We start from the raw sequence: 20,900 nt of genomic DNA, 5'->3' as shown, positions 1-20,900 counted from the left end.
ACAGGACAGAAATCTTGCTTCTGTAAACTGGAAAGTTAACGCGATTTTAACCTTGCCGGACCTTGTTTTTGTTCTGCACCCCTCCCTTGCTTAGGAGACTACCTAGGTGGAGAAGCGTACTGGGCTGGCGGCCTGCACCTCTACACCCCATTACCTTTCCGGCCAGGCCAGGGCGGTTTTGGAGAACTTTTCCGAACACACTTCTTTCTCAACGCAGGAAACCTCTGCAACCTCAACTATGGTAAAACTTGGGCTATTCAAGAACCATTGTAGTACAGTTGTTTTCATGTTTAAATGCACAGTGCACAAAAAGGTGTCTTTTTTTTTTTTTTTTGAGGCGGAGTCTCGCTCCATCGCCAGGCTGGAGTGCAATGGCGCCATCTCGGCTCACTGCAACCTCCACCTTCTGGGTTCAAGTGATTCTCTTGTCTCAGCCTCCCGAGTAGCTGGGACTACAGGCACATGCCACCATGCCCGGCTAATTTTTTATATTTTTAGTAGAGACGAGGTTTCACCATGTTGGCCAGGATGGTCTCGATCTCTTGACCTCGTGATCCACCCTGCCTTGGATTCCCAAAGTGTTGGGATTACAGGAGTGAGCCACTGTGCCAGGCCATGTCTGTCTTTTTAGATTACATAGTCATTAAGGCTAGAGACTGTGCCATACCTGAAACAAATTCTTACAACACCTAATGTAGTGCCCAGCATTAAGTGGTTGGTTGAGCAAATGAAGCATACAAGAAAAATAATCATCTAATGCCCTTACGAAAAAACTCTGTTTATTTAATACACAAGTCATGATGGCCACAGAGCTGAGTAGGATTGGGTGCCTTCCTCCGGCAGCTCAGGTCCAGAAGAGACTCCCAGCAGATGCCTGGGTGCTAGGGGTGCCTGGAAAGCTTCCTAAAAGGCATGGAAGTCTCCAAGCTGAGACTCAGAGTGGGGCTTCCCAGGTGGTCAGGAGATGGGGAAGAGTCATTCTAAGCAGAGGCAGCAGAATATGCCAGGCCCAAAGAATTGAGAGGGTGTGGCTTGTTCTGGCTGTGAGTAAGTATGGTTCCAAGTCCTCTCTTGCCTTGGGTGCTAATCTCACTTCATGCATCCTCCTTAATCTGTAGGCCTGGCTTTAAAAACAATGGCAGGGCCCAGCAGTGGGGAGCCAGGGCTTGTCTGGGAGAGCTGGGAGAGCTTGGAAGGACGGGCATGCACTGTTGCTCACATGTCTTTCTCTTGTCAGGGGAGGGCCCCAAAGCTCACATTCGTAAACTGGCTGAGTGCATCCGCTGGTCGTACGGGGCCGGGATCGTCCTCAGGCTTGGCAACATCGCTCGGCTGGAACTTAATTACTGCATCCCCATGGGAGTACAGACGGGCGACAGGTACGTGTTGGGAATTATTTTCCACAGTCACATCCCACTCTCCAGTAATTTTATTTTGTTTTGGACATGGTTAATTTCATCAGTGACTTTTAAGCTTCAAGATTTTAAGAGAAATGAAATAGCAAAATAATGAAAACACATGTATTTTCCCCCATTGGGTTTTTCTTCATCCAGTTTGGAGGAGCAAGTGTGAAGCGCTCCCACCCGCCCCCTCAGGCACTTTGAGCTTGTTGTTCCCCGGGGAGGGGGAGCCCCTGCGAGGGTCTGGCTGGAGGGATTGGCGCGTGACACGGTTCCTGTGTGCTGAAAACAGAAGGCAGTGTTCTGAATGGTTGACTTTGCAGGCCAGGGACTCTAGGAAAGTTAGGGTGAGTGAAGCTTTGTTCCTGACCACAGAGGAGTCAGTCAACCTTGAGAACCCCTCTCTCTGCAGCGGAGGAACCCACCTTCTTGGCTTTTCTCCACCCCGTATTTTATTGAGGAAAGATTCACTAAATGTTCCATGGGTGAATATGGTATAGGGCTATTTAAACAGTTATAGAAACACATTCTATTTCTTACATGCATTGTGTAAAAAGTTTTTTTTTTTTTGAGACGGACTCTCGTTCTGTCACCCAGGCTGGAGTGCAATGGCACGATCTTGGTTCACTGCAACCTCTGCCTCCCAGGTTCAAATGATTCTCCTGCCTCAGCCTCCTGAGTAGTTGAGATTACAGGCATGCACCACCACGCCCGGCTAATTTTTTGTATTTTTAGTAGAGATGGGGTTTCACCATGTTGGTCAGCGTGGTGTGAACCTTCTGACCTTGTGATCTGCCCGCCTTGGCCTCCCAAAGTGCTGGGATTATGGCATGAGGCACCATGCCCGGCATGTTTTTTTTTTTTTTTTTTTTTTTTGAGACTGGGTCTTTCTCTGCCACCCAGGCTGGAGTGCAGTGGCCTGATCATGGCTCACTGCAGCCTTGACCTCCTGGGCTCAAGTGATCCTCTTGCCTAAGCCTCCCAAGTAGCTGGGACTACACGCCAGGCTAATTTTTGTATTTTTTGTAGAGACAGGGTTTTACCACATTGCCCACCCAGGCTGGTCTCGAATTCCTGGGCTCAAGCCATCTGCCCGCATTGGCCTCCCAAAGTCCTGGGATTACAGGTATGAGCCACCGCACCCAGCTGCATTGTGTACATTTTTGGAGATCCAGATGTGCTTTCATTATAGTGTATGGCAGTCAGCTCAGGCTGCCATCGCAAAATACCATGGAGTATTTACGGGTGACTTAAACAACAGATGTTCATATTCTGCCCGTTCTGGAGGTTGGGAAGTCCACGATCAGGGTGCTGGCAGATTGGTTGCTGGTGGGCTTGCTTCCCGGCTCGCAGATGGCAGCCCTGCCACTGTGTCCACACTCGGAGGAGGAAGAGTGCAGGCCAGTGCCCCGATGCCTCTTCTTATGCTGCCGCTAATTCCAGCACGAGGGCCTCATCTTCATGACCTCGTCTGCACCTCAGCACCTCCCACAGGCCTGCCTGCAGGTATCAACACCATCCTGTCGGCGTTAGGACTTCAGCATATGAATCTTGGGGGGACGTGAACGTTCAGTCCACAACAGTGTTCATACTGCCTCTTATTTTTGTTTATGCATTCACAGCACCCCAGCCTATGTTTTTTCTCTTCATTTTCATATCTACCTTTATGTTGCCACCAAATGGTGGTGCTGTTGGAGCCTTAACCCAGTTTTAAACAGGTTGTAGTTTGTGCTAGTTGAAGGAAATGCTGTATCATTTTTACTCGCCCTCTCTTCCGCACCAGCACCTAGGGGGTGGTGCTTTGTAAAGGGGAGCTGCATTCGCAAGTGTTTCTGAGCATCGCCTCTCAGGTGCAGTCTGCGCCTGTCATTCAGGTCCTTTACGGTTATTGCTTTAGTGGAATCTGCTCTTTACGCTCTTGCCAGAAGGCTGTTCAGCATCTGCTCTGCATCTGGGGACACGGCAGGGGCTGCCAGGCTGCTGCGGCTCCCTAGTGATGAGAGGGCCTTCCAGTGCCGTCATAGATGGCGGTGGCTGCTCCCACGACCACCAGCTCCCACTCCCCTCCACGCCTCACCTGTTCTCCACACAGAGCCCGAGCTGGAAAGGGTGTAGTCACACAGGCTGCGTGCGTGTGTGCCTGGGAGCCCAGGTACCCTGGCTTGGGGCCCAGCTTGGCCACTCTGTGTGGCTGTGCGGCCCGGGGTGAGTCACGAAACCTCTCTGGGTGTCCATTTTCATGCCCAGAGGATGGTCAATAATGATGGTGACTGTTGCAGTTTGGAGAACTCGGTGAGTTACTGCAGGCGCACCGCCTGGCCTGTGGTCGGGACGTGGTGATTTTTCCTGGGCTGCTCTGCTGCTGATACACCCGGCGTGGCCAGCCCCTCACATAAGGGTTCCTGTGGGAGGTGTTGCCCCTCCCCCTCCACATCATCTCGGTGCAGCCACCACCTGACAGGCAGTTTGTGACAAGCTGTAGATGGGATGATGTGCCCTGATTCTGGAGATAATAAAGTGAAAAAATGAGCACCTTTTTCTAGAGCAAGACTGTGTTATTAGATAACTCCAGGCCATTACCGTCTTCAGCAGACCAGGCTGGTTTTGCAGGTTTCTTTCTATGAAGCCCTTATTCCCTGTGCCCATGGAGTGCTGGGGTTGCTCATTTGCATCCTTGCAGGTAGCCCCAGAGGCGCTGTGACGCTGCTGCGCCAACACCTGGCTTAAGTGGGTGGTTTTGAGTGGTTGACTTTGCAGGCCCGGGGCTCGAGGGGCGTCGGGGCCAGGGAAGCTTTCAATACCGCTCTCTGACACACGCCCTCCTGCTCTGGGACCCGCCACTGTGCACGTCTCCGGCAGGGAGGGTCTGAGCAGCGCGCGCTGCCATCACCACCATTGCAGTGCTCTTTGTAGCCACTGGGGGTCAGTGTGCCCTGAGAAGTCAACGCGGCTTTTAGGCGCTCTGCTGAATTGACCCTTTCTGGAATAATTTTCATATAAAGTGGTTACATTTACCTTTCAGCTTTACTTCTGTGTCTTCAGGTTAAATCTAAAAAATACGTTTCAGAGATTAATTTCAAAGTACAGTTTCTTCTGGGAGGAAGTAGCATACTAAGCACGTGACATGTAAAGACCAGGCTGTAAGGAAGCGCCTCTGCCCCCAGGCCAGGTGGCAGCTGTTCAGCAGATGTTTATTAAGGACAGTGAGCTCCGAACGGGTCAGCCCAGCACCCCGAGTGTGGAAGACATTTTCGCTCGGTGTGAGGCCCTGTTTGAAGTCGGTCATCAATATTGGAATCTCGTAAAGTTGGAGTGAGGTTGCCAGGTTTAATCTTCATTTCTAAAATTAGGTAGCTGGCAGGATGGGGCATCGTGTGTGTAGAAATCATCCACAGGTTTCTCCCATAACTGAGGCGAGCACACTGTAAACAGGACTTCAGACATTCATAAAGAAGGAAACAGTTTTGAGATGTTTGCTAAATGTTATGCCACAAGTGATTTGTGGCACCACTGTGTCTGAGATCTAACAGCGTTTGTCAGTTCGTGTCTTAGGCGTTCAATCTCTGGAGATGCAGGGCTGAATCAGGCAGGCTCGCTTGGGAGAGCAGCTCACAGTTAGCAGCGCGAAGACAAGAAAGTGGATCATCTCGGTTGTTGGGGAGGGCGCGGAGAGGGCCCCCTGGAGAAGGTACCTGAGCTGAATCTTCTTGGAGGACAGACAGCCAGGTGCTTGCAGAAGACACACAGGGACAGTGCTCCCGACTAACAAAGGCAGGAGCAAAGCTGTGCAGGTGTGCAGTGTCAGCGGGAGCCAGGCAGAACCGCATCCTATGGGAACAGAAAGGGGTGTGGGGAGGCCCAGGCCCTGAGCTCTCACGCCTCTGCCTTCCAGCCCCGCTGGCCTTTACCCCCTTGGCTACGTGCCAGGGTCTTTGAGCTCAGGACTTCCTCTGCCTTGTTCACTGCTGAGGTCCCCATGACTAGAGCACCACCTGGTGTTGGAAGTGAGAGCCCGGTGGAGAGGCTCCTGGCATGTGGTGGGAGATGGGGTGCAAGGCGCTGAGGGTGCTGTTGGCATGACCTTCCTAAAGACCCCGTGCTGGGTGCTTCCTGGCCTCCAGCCTCAGATTCCAAGTTCTTCAGAAACCTTTGAACATCAGACTCCAAGACCCCGTGCTGGCACCAGCAGTTCTGGGTGAGAAGAAGGTGGGAGATGACCGGGAGCCCTGCACCAAGACAGCGGCCATAGGGGAGGGAGAGGACGCCCAGCAGAAGGTGGATGTTTGGGGCGGTCTCTGGAGGATGGCAAGGCTGGCTTGCCCTGGTCTCGTGGAACTTCGCAGCGCTGCTTTGTATGTTCGCAGTGGGTGTTTTGTTCTGTGACATGTTTATGTGGTCTCTGAGCATAAACCGATGCTTGTGAAGTTGTTGAATCTGTTTGTATTTAGAGTGAATGGGCCTTTATTGGAATGCTTGCTTGTTTTCTGAATTGCATATGCCAAGAGCTTGACTTCCTTTTTAGCTCATAGCTTATGTTCAGACATTTTTGTCAGTAGCAAATGTAGGTATAGACTAGTTTGAAGGAGCCAAGAGTGTACAATATAAAAACAGATCTGAACACAACTAAATGGTACAAATGCAGCCCAGGCTTTGATGTGTATTGTGGTGGTTTAAGGCCATGGGTGTGGCTTACTGTAATCACAAAGGGGCCGCAGGCCTGGCTTCTGGTGAGAGGACTGCACTGCTGGGGTTGGTTATTAAGCACCCTTCATCCTGCAGGAGGCCGGCGCAGCATTCATGAGTATCTGTGTTGAATCTCTTCACGGATCGGATATTGTGTCTTCTTGCTCAGAATCAGGTTGAAAAAGGAAGACTCGCTGCCAGTGCTCACGTGCTGCAAATCCTTAGCTTGGGTGAGGGCACGGGAACGTGAATAAAGGAGCCGTTATTGTTGGCCAGTCTTTTCTAGAAATCGCCCACAGCTTGCAAAAAGGCTGTGTTCCCTGGCCCTGGCTGCAGCTGTGTGGGATTCTGAATATCATTTTCCCTGGAAGTTGAGGTCCCTAGGTTAGGCCCACCTTGTCCCAAATGGGCAACATTGGCCTTGCCCCGTGCACAGGCTCCAGGCGGACAGAGCTGCTGTAGGCCTGCTGTCAGAGTGACAGGCTGTCCCCCAGCTGTGCGTCCTCAGCCAGGCTGAGGCAGGCCGTGTGTCGGAAAGAGCGAGGCCTGTGGGTGCCCCTGAGCTGGGTCCGGAGTCCTGCCCTGCCACTTCTCAGCTGTGTGACAAGCCTATTTGCTCCTCTCTGAAAATGGGCCTGGTGGTTTGTCAGCAGGTTCTTACCACTGTGTGGAGTCACACCTGCAGAGGGTCAGCTCATAACAGATATGGCAACCAATGTGACCTTCACGTCCTTCTTTCCTGGGGTCAGGAGCAGGTCTAAGAGGTGGTCAGGCTAAACCCCTGTAGGGCTGTGGGTACTGCTGGCTTCCTAAGCCCCAGGACCTTCTGGGGGCTGGGCAGACCTTAAGTTCTGTCTACCTGCCTCTCCCCCATTCTCACTCTACCCACTTTGTCCTTCCTGCTCCTTCCCTCCCTGCTCCTCCTCTCATTGGCCCTCTGTCCTCCCGTCAGGAGAGGGGAACGTGAAGGAGGTGAGGAGGGAGCAGTGCAGGAGGATTTGGGTCTCTCCTTCTTTTCCTTTTCCATTCTCCAAGGGCTTAACCAGCTGGTGAAGGTTCTTAACCAGCAAAGGAGGAAGCAGCTGGGGCCAGTGAGGGTGAGGTCGGCAGCCAGGCAGGAAGGCGGCAGGAGGAGGAGGAAGCGGAGGTGGCGCCTTCTGAGGGGCGCATGCTCACTGAGTCGTGAAGATGGCAGGGCTGGCGGAGCGGCCACCGCATCTGATCTCTCCCCTTTTTTTTTTTTTTAGGATATGTGATGGCGTCCAGTTTGGAGCTGGGATAAGGTTCCTGTAGCCGACACCCCTACAGGAGAAGCTCTGGGACCAGGGCAGCAGCAAGGCGCCCATGCCACGCACTGTCTCTCGAGGAAACACGGCTCAGCGATTCTTTGACTGCAGACCCTGTGGGAAACCCTGTCAATAAACGTTAAAGACACACTTCAAGGCAGCATGGATGTGGTTTGCTTTCACCCACCAGTATGGCCCACGTGACCTTTCCCCAGGACCACCCGTGTTCTCACACACACCTGCCCAGTGTCTGCGAGTCTCTGTGTTTGGTTCCCATGTACCATATGTGATGTGTTCAGAGCCAGGCAGCAGCAGGGAGCTTGGCCCCAGAGGAAACTCGGCCCTGCTGTTACGGGGAGGGCGCACTCCCCTCAGTGCACCAGCTGGTGTCAGAAGAGGCCCACGGCAGCAGGTGCTTGGAGCCACAGTGCTCGAGCCATTTGAATGTGTGAGTGGCAAGGGAGAACTATCTGAACAGTGTAACATTAGGGACACTGAGGCAAAGAGGGAACCTGGTGTCTGCAGACGAATGGCAGCATGAATGAGTGTGCGTGCGTTTTCTGGGGCTGCTCTAAGTTACCTCAAACCTGGGGGCTTAAAACAACACACATTAATCCTCTTGTAGTCTGGAGATCAGAGCCCAGAATGGGTCTTGCTGGGCTGCATCCTCCTGGAGGCGCTAAGGGGGAATCCCCCTCCTTCGCCAGCAGTTAGAGGCACCGCATTCCTTGGCCGACGTCACCTCCATCTTTAAAGCCAGCCACGTGGCATCCCCCATCTCTCCCTCTTACCTCCTCTGCATCCCTGCTGTCTTTGAAGGACCCTTGTGGTGACCTTGGACCAGCCCGGGGAATCCAGGGTTCTTATTTCTAGGTCAGCAGATGAACATCCTGAATTCCATCTGCAGCCTTAGCTCCCCCTTCTCACATTACCATCACATTCACATGATCCAGGGATGAGGAAGTGTGCATCTTCGGCTGGGTGGGGATGCGGGACGTTCTTCTGCCTTACACAACTAGTATCTCTCTAATATTTGGGGGATAGTCTTAAATTAGTCACACATAGCCGGGCGCGGTGGCTCACGCCTGTAATCCCGGCACTTTGGGAGGCCGAGGTGGGCAGATCACGAGGTCAGGAGATCAAGACCATCCTGGCCAACATGGTGAAACCCCATCTCTACTAAAAAATACAGAAATTAGCTGGGCGTGGCGTAATCCCGGCTACTCAGGAGGCTGAGGCAGGAGAATCGCTTGAACCAGGGAGCCAGAGGTTGCAATGAGCCGAGATGGCGCCCCTGCACTCCAGCCTGGCCACAGAGTGAGACGCCATCTCAAAAATAAATAAATAAATAAATAAATAAATAAATAAATAGGTCACACATAAAGTTTTTGAAGAAAGTTAAACCTTGTTTGAACTGAAACGGTGCCATGTGGAAACGTCTAGTGTTGCAGGTGATGCCCTGCAGGCCTTCGCACATGCTTTGCTTTCTGATTTTTTCTCTCTCTGAGCTGGGGCTGAGTCCCTGGCACTTTCAGTCCTCCCTGTAACTTGTTGTTTATGTGTTTGCCAAGTGACCCGAAGATTTGGGCCTCAGTCCAAGGACCCATATTATCCTGGGCCACACTCTCGGATGGCCCGGGACTGTCTCGCCCTCATTGCCTGCAGAAGCTGCAGGGATTTTGCAGAGAATATATAAAAAGAAACAGTTTTGCCTGGGCACGGTGGCTCGCGCCTGTAATCACAGCACTTTGGGAGGCCGAGGTGGGTGGATCATTTGAGGCCAGTAGTTCAAGACCAGCTTGGCCAACATGGTGAAACCCCACTTCTACTAAAAATAGAAAAATTAGCTGGGCGTGGTGGCAGGTGCCTGTAGTCCCAGCTCCTTGGGAGGCTGAGGCAGGAGAATCACTTGAACCCAAGAGACGGAGGTTGCAGTGAGCCGAGATTGCGCCGCTGCACTCCAACCTGGGCGACAGAGCGAGACTCTGTCTCAAAAAAAAAGATAAGAAACGTAATAGGAACATGGGAAAATCTACTTTTTTCCCCTTAAACAATTTATTCTTTACAGTTTCACGTTTATGCCTTTGACAAAATCAGAAACCCATGTTTCAACACTGTCATGTTCAGACCATCAACTTAGACCAGTGAAATCTGAATAATATAGACTCAGCACTATGATCTTCGAGGAATCACCCACTACGTCCGTGGAGAACCCAGTGAAAGGAGCGAAAGGGTCGCCGGTGAAAAGGTACCTGTTTAATCAAGCAAGTCCGGGGTACCCCAGGTCCCTGCAGCCAGCTCCTTAATTAAAGCTCACCAGGGCCAGCTGTCTCCCGTGCGGCTGCAGCGTGTTTAATTGGCAGGTGGACTCCGTCCGTGGGCTGCTCCTCCACAGGTGAAGTGAAAACGGGAGGTCCTGGGTGAAAATGCAGGTTCTGTTCATCCTCAGAGGGTGGTAAGTGGGCAGACTAGAGCGTGAAGCCAAAGGCACTTCGTAAAGTGCTTTCCACGAAAGACCAAAAATAAGGCACGTTCATTGTGGGAAGAAATTTCATAGCTGCTATTTTAGAGAGCTCAGAGAGCAAAGAGAGATGGAAAGCCTCACAAAATCCCCATGAAATCCTCCCTTGGCTCGGTGATTCTTTGCATCTTAATGTTACTGTTTCTTCTCTAAATACCTCAATGCTCTGGACTGGAAGAGAGCTGGGCATTTGTTAACCTCTTGCTTTGCTCGGCAAGGGACGGGCCATGAAACCAGCTGGCTGCTTCCGCTGGAGGACGCCGCTGGGTCCGTGCTGGAAGCCTGCTGGCTCGGTCGTCTTCCATTTGTAACAAGGAGATCGATTTTAGTGAACTTAATCTTCACGATGCTTCTGGAAGAACAGCTGTGATGGATCACTCCTCTGTTATCATGAATTTGTGGTGCTCTCGGTACACACACTATGACCTTTTACAAACGGTTTAATTAGTGGTGTGGCCTGTCACACGGTGCCACAAGGCTCTTGTGTACCTGGCTGCTGTTTACAAGTCTTATGACCCAGTGAGGGAGCAGACTATTCTGCCAAATGCCATCGTTACTAGGACAAAGGACAGTCACCTGGTGAGGAGCTGCCATCAGGCCACATTTTCACAGAGGGTGACTCCCGCAAAGGCCCTACACTTTGATGTCCTCCCCGTCTCCTACAGCTCCTTAGGCTAAGAACTCACTTTAATTTCTGAATTCTCCCTTTTTAAAGACCACATAAATTTACCTCTGGGACAGTTAGACGTGCACAAATGCACCATAGGTTTAAAGATCACCAAAGAGGAGAGAAAAGGGGATTCCTTAGTCCGGAGAACAAAAACTGGTGAGCTGTGATTTAAATAAAACGAGCATTGTTAAAATCAGGTTGTACTCAGAAGTCCAAATTGAGACTTCTTGAGAAACTGGATCCGACAAACAAAAAATGTTCGTTCGTACCTGCAGCAGGAGGCTGGAGCTGAGACGTGAGCATCCCTGCAGCTGGGGCCTGTGCTCCCAGGCACTCATGGCATCTCTGGCTGGTTCACTTCTCCCTGGTTCAGACAGATCAGGAGTGGAAACATCTGAATGTGTTCGAGGAGGTAAGTTTTGGGGGGAAAACTGTCAGAAAGTGGATGAGGGCTGGGTGCAGTGGTTCATGCCTGTAATCCTAGCACTTTGGGAGGCTGAGGAGGGAGGACTGTTGCTTGAACCCAGGAATTTGAGACTACTCTGCACAACGTAGTGAAACCCCATCTCTACAGGAAAAAAAAAAAAAGGAACAACTCGGCATGGTGGCGTGCACCTGTGGTCCCAGCTACTCGGGAGACTTAGGTGGGAGGATCACTTGAGCCCAGGAGGTTAAGGCTGCAGTGAGCCGTCATTGCACCACTGCACTCCAGCCGGGGCGACAGAGCGAGACCCTGTCTCAAAAAAAAAAAAAAGAAAGAAGGTAGGGACTAGCAGTGAGCCCCGGGTCAGGGGCCCTGGCTCTTGCCCTGTTGGGGCTATTTACCAAATCCAGTCACTACTTTCCTCAGGTTTTTCTTCTATCAAAGGAGAAGATTTTGTGTATTCAGCAATAGATTCCACGCTTAGTGGATGGCACTCATGAGCTTTCTAGGGCTTTCTACCCCCAAAATAAAGGCTAGATGATTTCTAACACTAGAGATTGGTTGTTTTACCTGTCTGGGGACATGTACAAGGAGTTGAACAGTGGTTCCTTGGTGGTGATTCAGACTGGAGGTGAATCCCAGCTCTGTGGTTGACCAGCTGTATGACCTTGAGCAAATTCTCATGTGGGTTCAAATCCTGGGCCACTGTGAATATGAGGCACAATCCCCTGTGGTCCCAGTGAAGAAAAGCCAGGTAGAGGAGAGTGGCCAACCTGAGCAAATAACCTTTAGAAATATAAATGGAATAGACTAATGTCTTATTTATTAAGCATCACATGTTTAATAGCAGCTGTATAAAATAATATGATTTTGGAAAGATTGGTTTATGCCATTTTTATTGCATCCTAATTGTTCACTTGGATTTTCAGGTTGTCATCATTAGCACTACTTTTTTATTTTTGAGACAGTCTCGCTCTGTCGCCCAGGCTGGAGTGCAGTGGCTCGATCTTGTCTCACTGCAACCTCCACCTCCTGGATTTAAGTGATTCTCCTGCCTCAGCCTCCCAGTAGCTGGGATTACAGGCATGCACCACCATGCCAGGTTCATTTTTGTATTTTTAGTAGAGACGGGGTTTCACCATGTTGGCCAGGCTCGTCTTGAACTCCTGACCTCAAGTGATCCACTTGCCTCAGCCTCCCAAAGTGCTGGGATTACAGGTGTGTGCCACTGTGCCCAGTCTAGAGCCACTTTTAATTAAGAGTCCTCAGCAGTTACTCAGAGAGCAGGCATCTTCTCTTCTGCCTGAGTGGTTTGAAATGTGGCATGTTTTGAAACCAGTTATGATGCTGTCTCTGAAATTTTCTCTTGAGCCATCAGTGCCCATTTATAAATATGAAGATAGCCGATGACCTTCACAACGATGACTTTTTTTTTTGTTTTGAGACGGAGATTCACTCTTATTGCCTAGGCTGGAGTGTAATATCACAATCCAGTTCACCGCAACCTCCGCCTCCCAGGTTTAAGCGATTCTCCTGCTTCAGCCTCCCAAGTAGCTGGGATTACAGGCGTGCACCACCACGTCCAGCTAATGTTGTATTCTTTTAGTAGAGACTGGGTTTTTCCATGTTGGTTAGGCTGACTCAAACTCCTGACCTCAGGTGATCCCCCTACCTCAGTCTCCCAAAGTGCTGGGATAGGGATGGCTTTTTAAAGCTTGTCTTCAGCACCCAACATTCAAAACTCAGTAATAAAAACTACATATAAATAATTCCTGGCTGGGTGCGGTGGCTCACACCTGTAATACCAGCACTTTGGGAGGCTGAGGTGGGCAGATCACAAGGTCAGGAGATCGAGACCATCCTGGCTAACACGATGAAACCCCATTTCTACTAAAAATACAAAAAATTAGCTGGGGAGGTGGGTGTGTTGGTGTTGGGAATGTTGGGTGTGTTGTGGGGTGTGTGTGTGTTCGTGGTATTGCATGGTGGTAGGCACCTGTAGTCCCAGCTACTCGGGAGGCAGAGGCAGGAGAATGGCGTGAACCCAGGAGGCGGAGCTTGCAGTGAGCCAAGATCACACCACTGCACTCCAGCCTGGGCAACAGAGCGAGACTCCATCTCAAAAAAACCACAAAAAAATATAAAATATATAATATAATATATGGTATTATTAATAGATATAATATCTATATTATATACTATATAATATATAATAGGTATTATATAGTATATAATACTATGTATTATATAGTATATAATATAGTATATAGTATATTATATATCTTATGTATATATATTATATATACTATGTATATATTAATATATATATATATTTATATACTATACAACATGTATTATATATATATATATATTATATACTATACTACATATAGTATATACTATATACTATATTATATACTATACTACATATAGTATATACTATATACTATATTATATACTATACTACATATAGTATATACTATATACTATATTATATACTATACTACATATATATATACTATAGTATATACTATACTACATATAGTATATACTATATACTATAGTATATACTATACTACATATAGTATATACTATATACTATATATATACTATACTATATACTATAGTATATACTATACTACATATAGTATATACTATAGTATATATATACTACATATATATATACTATATATATATACTATACTATATACTATAGTATATACTATACTACATATAGTATATACTATATACTATAGTATATACTATACTACATATAGTATATACTATATACTATAGTATATACTATACTACATATAGTATATACTATATACTATAGTATATACTATACTACATATAGTATATACTATATAATATATATATACTATACTACATATAGTATATACTATATACTATAGTATATATACTATACTACATATATATATACTATATACTATATATATACTATACTACATATATACTATATATAACTATATATACTATATACTATTATATATAATACTATACTATACTATATATAATACTATACTATATACTATATATAGTATATATATAATACTATACTATACTATATATATACTAATAGTCTATATATAGTATAGTATAGTATATTAATATACTAATGTATAGTATATTATTAGTATATTAATATACTAATAATATACTATATAGTATGTAATATATACTATATAGTCTATTATATAATATATCATATATCATATATATCATTATATCATATATGATATATAATAGATATAATTCCTTTGCCTCCTTTTTAATGTTTTTACTGACTCATCAGATGTGTATGTATAACAGCAGTTCTCAAACTAGCTGGTCTCAGAACTCCTTAGCACTGTCAAAAATATTGAGGGACCCCCAAGGAGCTTTGTTTATAAAGGTGATATGAATCCTCACCATATTAGAAATTAAAGCTGAGAAATTTAAACTTATTTAAAAATAAACAGGCTCGGCTTGGCGCTGTGGCTCATGCCTATAATCCTATCACTTTGGGAGGCCAAAGAGGGTGGATCACCTGAGGTCAGGAGTTCGAGACCAGCCTGGCCAACATGATGAAACCCCATCTCTACTAAAAATACAAAAAATTAGCTGGGCCTGGTGGTGTACGGCTGTAATCCCAGCTACTCAGGAGGCTGAGGCAAGAGAATCGCTTGAATGTGGGAGGCGGAAGTTGCAGTGAGCTGAGATCGTGCCATTGCACTCCAGCCTGGGCAACAAGAGCAAAACTGTCTCAAAAAAGAAACAAACAAAAACCAGACTCATCGCATGCTAACTTAAATAACATCTTACGAAAAACGTATTTCCCCAATAAAAAATTGAGCGAGAAAAATGGGATTGGTTTGCAATTTTGCAGGTCTTTTAATATCTGTCTTCAAAACCAGAGGGGTTCTTGCATGTGCTTCTGCGTTCAGTTTATTGCATTTGAAGTTGTTTGATTGATGCATGTAGAGAAAATCTGTCTTCACATAGATACGTGTTTGGAAAAGAGAGTATTTTAGTAGCCTTTTCAGATAACTGTGAACATTCTTTGATACTTCACCAAAACTCAACTAATGAACAGTTTTGAAAGGTTAGTTGCAGTGTGGAATCTGAAACCTCGCCTATGGCTTTTTCACACTCTGTTCCATTAAGATCCCCTGGTCTACCCAGCACTGTGATTGGATCGTTTACCCAGGCATGCTTTTGTAACATCATACTCTAGTCATTTGCAAAATACTGGTTCCCTGAATTATGCAAATCTTCCAAATGTCAACATGTCTTCATTATGCAAAATAAAATATCACATTCATTAATATCAGCACCCATTGGATCAGGAAAATCTAAGTACAAATGCTCCTTGACTTACATTTGATAAACCCGTTGTAATTCAAAAATATTGTAAACTGAAAATACATTAAGTACACCTACCTACTGGACATCATGGCTTAGCCCAGCCTCCCTGGAACATGCTCAGAACACTTACATTAGCCTACAGTTGGGAAAAATCATCTAAAAGAAAGCTTATTTTATAAGAAAGTGTTGAAGATCTTGTGCAGTTTGTTGAATACTGTACATGATGTAGAAATTGCCACCATTTCACACTGTTGTAAAGTCAATACATCGGAAGTGAGACCATTAGAAGTTAGGGACTCTGGCCGGGCGCGGTGGCTCACGCCTGTAATTCCAGCACTTTGGGAGGCTGAGGCTGGCGAATCACGACGTCAGGAGACCAAGACCATCCTGGCTAACACAGTGAAACCCCGTCTCTACTAAAAATACAAAAAATTAGCCGGGCGTGGTGGCGGGCGCCTGTAGTCCCAGCTACTCGGGAGGCTGAGGCAGGAGAATGGTGGGAACCCAGGAGGCGGAGCTTGCATTGAGCCCAGATCGCGCCACTGCACTCCAGCCTGGTTGACAGGGCAAGACTGCATCTCAAAAAAAAAAAAAAAAAAAAAGAAAGAAATTAGGGACTCTGTATTGGGAAGCTGCCAAGCTAATGATGGTAGATCCAAGTTTCCAAAAATTTCAGTTTTCCCTTGAAGCCTGCATTTTACCATTGGCAGCAAACACTCAATTGTCTTCTTTGAAGCTCATTTCGTCCATTTCCAAGGAAGTGTCTGCCAGATACCCATGTCTGAATCACCATAGTTTGTTAGTCGCTCTTCCAGGCAAAAACAATGTTCCATGAACACAGCGGCAATTCAGGCCTGGACCCAACCACCCAGGGCTTTCCTTGAGACATACGAGCCCCTGTGAGCAGCAGAAGTGCTCTCTGCTTAGGACGTTTGAACACAGGGTAAAAGGGCTGAGATGTAATGACATGGAGCATTTTGCTGCTTAATTCATGAGTGAAACTGGCGTTTGTGCTTCCCTCCCCAAGCGCAGTGGTGAAGCATACAATGACCATAGGGGTTTGTTGCCTCTGCCATTCTCTGCTGGGGTGCAGGCACTTTCACCCACAGCTGCTTTTACATCGTGAGTGCAAATGTCAACCCAGTGAACCAAGTAACTAAGTAACGTCTTTGCATTGTTACAAATACAGTTTTAGCCTGATGGACTCCCTGGAGGAGTCTCAGGATCTCCAGGGGGCTGCGGACCACACTTTGGGAACCACTGATCTATCATTATCCAAAGCTAATTTTTTCAGCTCTCGGGGTCCTCCCCAGGTAGTATTCTGTGATTTGCAATAGAGTAATTGTGAGAATATCCATAAGGGCTAAGCTGGGACTTAAGCACCCTCCTTCACCTCCCTGCCACAGATCCTTTGTGAAATGGGGTCGTCGAGCCTATCAGTATCGAGAGAAATAAAAGCAAAGTGCCTGGCATATGCTAGGAACTCAGAAGTGGCAGGAGGGGGCAGTGGGTGTTGGTGGAGGGGCAGAGGCGGATGCGTGGTCTCTGCACTCTGTGGGTTGGGTAAGAACCTGCCTATCCTGGTGGGTTCTAGTAGGAGGGAGAAATGCATATCTTTCCTGTGTGGCCGTACACAGGAGAACGCTGTAAAGAGCAAGGACTGGCATTAAATTCTGCATTAAACGTGAGGCCCGTTTTTACATTGACACATACAGATTTCAGTTTGAGTAGTGAACCGTGGGAGGCTGTCTCAGTCGTGCCTTCCTGGAGTCAAACCAGCTGGCCTGTTTTCAAGAAGGAACAATGCTTTGCCCGAAAGTGGGGCGAATGGTAATCACGGACACACTTGTCTCGGTGCCAGAGTCGTAGCTTTATATGTGGCGTCTTCCTGACAAGTAAATTACTGGATTCCTTTGCCAAATCATTAGATAACTTTTAAGAGCAACAAACGTTCATGCAAAAGGAGATTCAGCATTATCTTGTTAGAAAAATAGTCATCATTTTTGAAAAGCAAGGACATGCTATGAAGTTTGACCAGCTGTGAAAATTACAGCCTTTCTTCCCTGTACTTCCCCCGTGCTTTTCAATCAATCAGTTTCTAATGGATGAAGCATTCCCTACATTTGTCACTAGATAGATGTGCCGGTCAATTAAAATATTCTGACTTCGCAGGGTTGAGATAATAGCCAGCCTGGATCCATCCGTCACTGTGAAATAGAAGGTGACCTTCCCATATTGAGTCAGAGACCCAAATACAATTGCTTTGATCTTATTATCATAGTCAGAAATTACTGCTCATCTAAACGTAATTTCCCTGAAATACTGAGCGGGCAGAGCTACTGCTGGAAATACATCATAAAGAGACTGTGGTGCGGCCTTGGGGATGAAAGGTGACATGCTACTCTCATTGGGAGGAACTGCAGAAATCAAGTGCGACGGAATTTCCTGGGCTGTTCTGTATCTGGTAAAGGCTAAGTAGGATTCATCACCAAACCTTAACCCAGAGAGGTTAAGCCCTGTTACAATGAGCTGCAGCAGCCACGCCAGGACTGGACTCCCTGGAATCTGACCCTTTCTTTCCATTCCCACACTCCCAGCCAGGGGTCCTAGCCTTTCCTCTCTGTCTGAAAACCACTCTTCCGAGGGTGGGGAGCAGGAAACCCTGTCTTGGGGTGGAAAGGAGTCGGAGCCGGCTTTGGATTCTCACTTCCTTTGTTTGCTTATTTGTTCCTCCAGCATGGACATTGGGCCAGGTGCAGGGTGTTGTACGGGTGGCTCTTCTGGTAACTGCAGTCAGGTTTACCCTCCTCTTTAGCCCCAGAGGCCCCGCAGCCTCCTGTGTCTGCCCATCCCTTGCCCCCGATGTCCCCTTCCCTGCAGTCATTCCAAATGACCTGTAGTCGCCACTGCTGGGCCTGGCTTCTGCAGGGCTGGCCACTCCCCTTTTCCAGGGAGCCCCTGGTTCTGTTTGGAGAACTTTGCCAGGTGCTGGCCCTTCCCCACTCTTGGGGTGGAAGCCTCTAGAACAGGATGGAGAGGGGTGTATCAGTCTGCATGTCATTCTCTGGTCAGAGAAAATAAGTTCCACCTTTTCTGAGCTTGAGTAAGAAAAAAACAATCAAACTAGATGTTTGCCAAAGACATCACAGCAGACACGAAGTAGCAGAAAAGGGCACAGAAAAGGGAGCCTGGGTACCCCCCGCCAGCAGAGGTGCTGGGGCGGGAGCAGGCGCTCCAGGTAGCGCACAAAGTCAGTGAGGACCCTTTTGGGCTCCCTGCAACTGAAGAAGGAATTAATAAAATCAACTATAACCTAACAGTAGTAGTAATAGAAATTTTAAAATCCTCTTAAAGTTACTGCAAAGTGTGACCCCCCCCCCATACACTCAAGTTAAAAGAGAATATTAACAGCCTGTCTTCTCTCTGTGGACAGTGGACCTTATCTATACTCCCCAACTCCACATTCCTCAAGGTTTATTACAGGCCCAGCGAGTTCCTGCTTACCTCCCTAGCATGGCTGCAGGGTCACAAGACCGATAAGTCTAGGTTGCAAGACATGTGTCTCTCGAGATACAAGAAATGTTGTGATGCTGTCTTTGTTTCTTGCTTCTGTAACTCGCTTCCCGCCTCACGTAGTTCCTGCCTTCAGATGTTTAAAAGTAGAAAAAGCCCTTTGTTCGGGGCTCGAACTTTCTGGATGTATGTCCGGCTGAGCTGCTGATCACCTTCATTTAATCAACTCTCCTGAACCTTTTCGGTTTCTCCGGTCTTTGATTGTCCCGCAACACAACATCCCCTTTTTGAGCATGCACTGCTTTTGTGTTCTGGGCTTAAGCCAGAACAGGTAATAGGGTTAATGTACCTGAAGTACATTTTAAGGAGAATCAGGAGCCATTGTTCCAAAAAGATTCTAAAAATGGATGATTGACTTAGAAGGTTCTCAGGGACGGTGCTGTGTACTCAGCAGACTCCTGACCAACCTTCTTATGAGCTTTGAAAACAGAAAATCTTTATTTTGCAATAAAGGTGGGAAAAATACAACAGCTCTTTAAAAATCAATGATTAAAGAAAACTTTTTATTTTCTAGTTTTATTTATTTATTTTTGAGACAGGGTTTCACTCTTGTCACCCAGGCTGGAGTGCAGTGGTGCAATCACAGCTCACTGCAGCTTCAACCTCTTGGACTTAAGCAATCCTCCTGCCTCAGCCTCCCAAGTAACTGGGACTATAGGTGTGTGCCACCATGGCCAGCTAATTTTTTCTTTCTTTCTTTTTTTTTTTTTTTTGTAGAGACAGGGTGTTGCTATATTGCCTAGGCTGTTCTCAAACTCCTGGGCTCAAGCAATCCTACTGTCTTGAACTCCCAAAGTGCTGAGATTACACGTGTGAGGTACCGTGCCCGGCTATTTTCTTTGTTTTTCTTTTTACACAAATGATAGCATACTGTAGTTCCTGTTACATGTTTTTCTCTTTCTTTTCTTTAATTTTTTTCAGAGACAAGGTCTTGCTCTGTCACCCAGGCTGGAGTGCAGTGGTGCTGAGGCAGGAGAATGGGTTCTGGAGGCAGGGTACCTAAGGCTGATTGGCACTGATTTCCTTGAGCTGAATCAAAAGGAAAACTCCACCTCTCCACACCCAAGTAATGAAAATTTCTATCCCTTTTATGTCAGATTGAGCTTTTAACTGATGATAGTGCCTGTCTGAGTATTCATTTTCTCAATCAAAATATGTTCTAATCAGTTTTGAAATCAGTTCTGTTTGCTCTAAATAACATCAACTGGTTATTTTTTTGTACTGACAGATACAAAGACAGAGTTCAAATCAGCAATTCCCTATTGACAAAGTATTAAGGTAAAGTGGCAGCTGTAAAGCTTCATATATGTATATGTAAAAACCTATATATACACCCATATGTATGTAATATATAATATACATGATATATGTAATGTATATTACATATATAAAATGGGTTTTAAAACCTATTATATAAACTCTCTTGTTAATATATAAATCATTATTTAACCCTTTAAAAACCCTCTTACATATATATAATAAACATTACATATGTAAAAACCTATATATACACATATATATGCTCATATATGCATACATATGTGTGCATGTGAATCTTTTTTTTTTTTTTTTTGAGATGGAGTCTTGCTCTGTCGCCCAGGCTGGAGTGCAGCGGTGTGATCTCAGCTCACTGCAACCTCCGCCTCCTGGGTTCAAGCAGTTCTCTGCCTCAGCCTCCCGACTAGCTGGGATTATAGGCGCCCACCTCCAGGACAGGCTAATTTTTTGTATTTTTAGTAGAGACAAGGTTTCACCATCTTGGCCAGGCTGATCTTGAACTTCTGACCTCGTGATCCACCCACCTCGGCCTCCCAAAATGCTGGGATTACAGGCATGAGCCACCGCACCCATCCCCATATGAATCTTTAAAATTGCAAATGTAATGCCCTCGACATTAGAATGTAAGCTCCACAGAGGAGGTCTTGTTCATCTTGTTCATGAGTGCACCCCATGGCCTGGAATCACACCTAATGCA

General features: G+C 46.8%; 3 protein-coding genes across 3 annotated transcripts in view; 2 read left to right on the top strand and 1 right to left on the bottom strand.

Moving 5' to 3' along the window:
- Positions 1-7,521, top strand: part of SAMM50 (SAMM50 sorting and assembly machinery component) — a 718,434-nt gene extending 710,913 nt beyond the window's left edge. Inside the window, exons 14-16 of the mRNA XM_050806007.1 lie at positions 95-241; positions 1,238-1,379; positions 7,331-7,521. Of these exons, the coding sequence (XP_050661964.1) occupies positions 95-241; positions 1,238-1,379; positions 7,331-7,376 (335 nt within the window). The 3' untranslated portion in view covers positions 7,377-7,521. The remainder of the gene's footprint in view (positions 1-94; positions 242-1,237; positions 1,380-7,330) is intronic.
- The window catches only part of SULT4A1 (sulfotransferase family 4A member 1), a 996,812-nt gene that overhangs the window by 162,910 nt on the left and 813,002 nt on the right, over positions 1-20,900 (bottom strand). The gene's annotated exons all lie outside the window — the stretch shown is intronic.
- The window catches only part of PARVB (parvin beta), a 695,786-nt gene that overhangs the window by 519,686 nt on the left and 155,200 nt on the right, over positions 1-20,900 (top strand). The window lies entirely within an intron of this gene.

The sequence above is a fragment of the Macaca thibetana genome, chromosome 10 (assembly GCF_024542745.1).
Source record: "Macaca thibetana thibetana isolate TM-01 chromosome 10, ASM2454274v1, whole genome shotgun sequence".
Taxonomy (NCBI): Eukaryota; Metazoa; Chordata; class Mammalia; order Primates; family Cercopithecidae; genus Macaca; species Macaca thibetana.
Note: the sequence above shows the minus strand (reverse complement) of the source record. Positions and strands in the feature narration are given on the sequence as shown.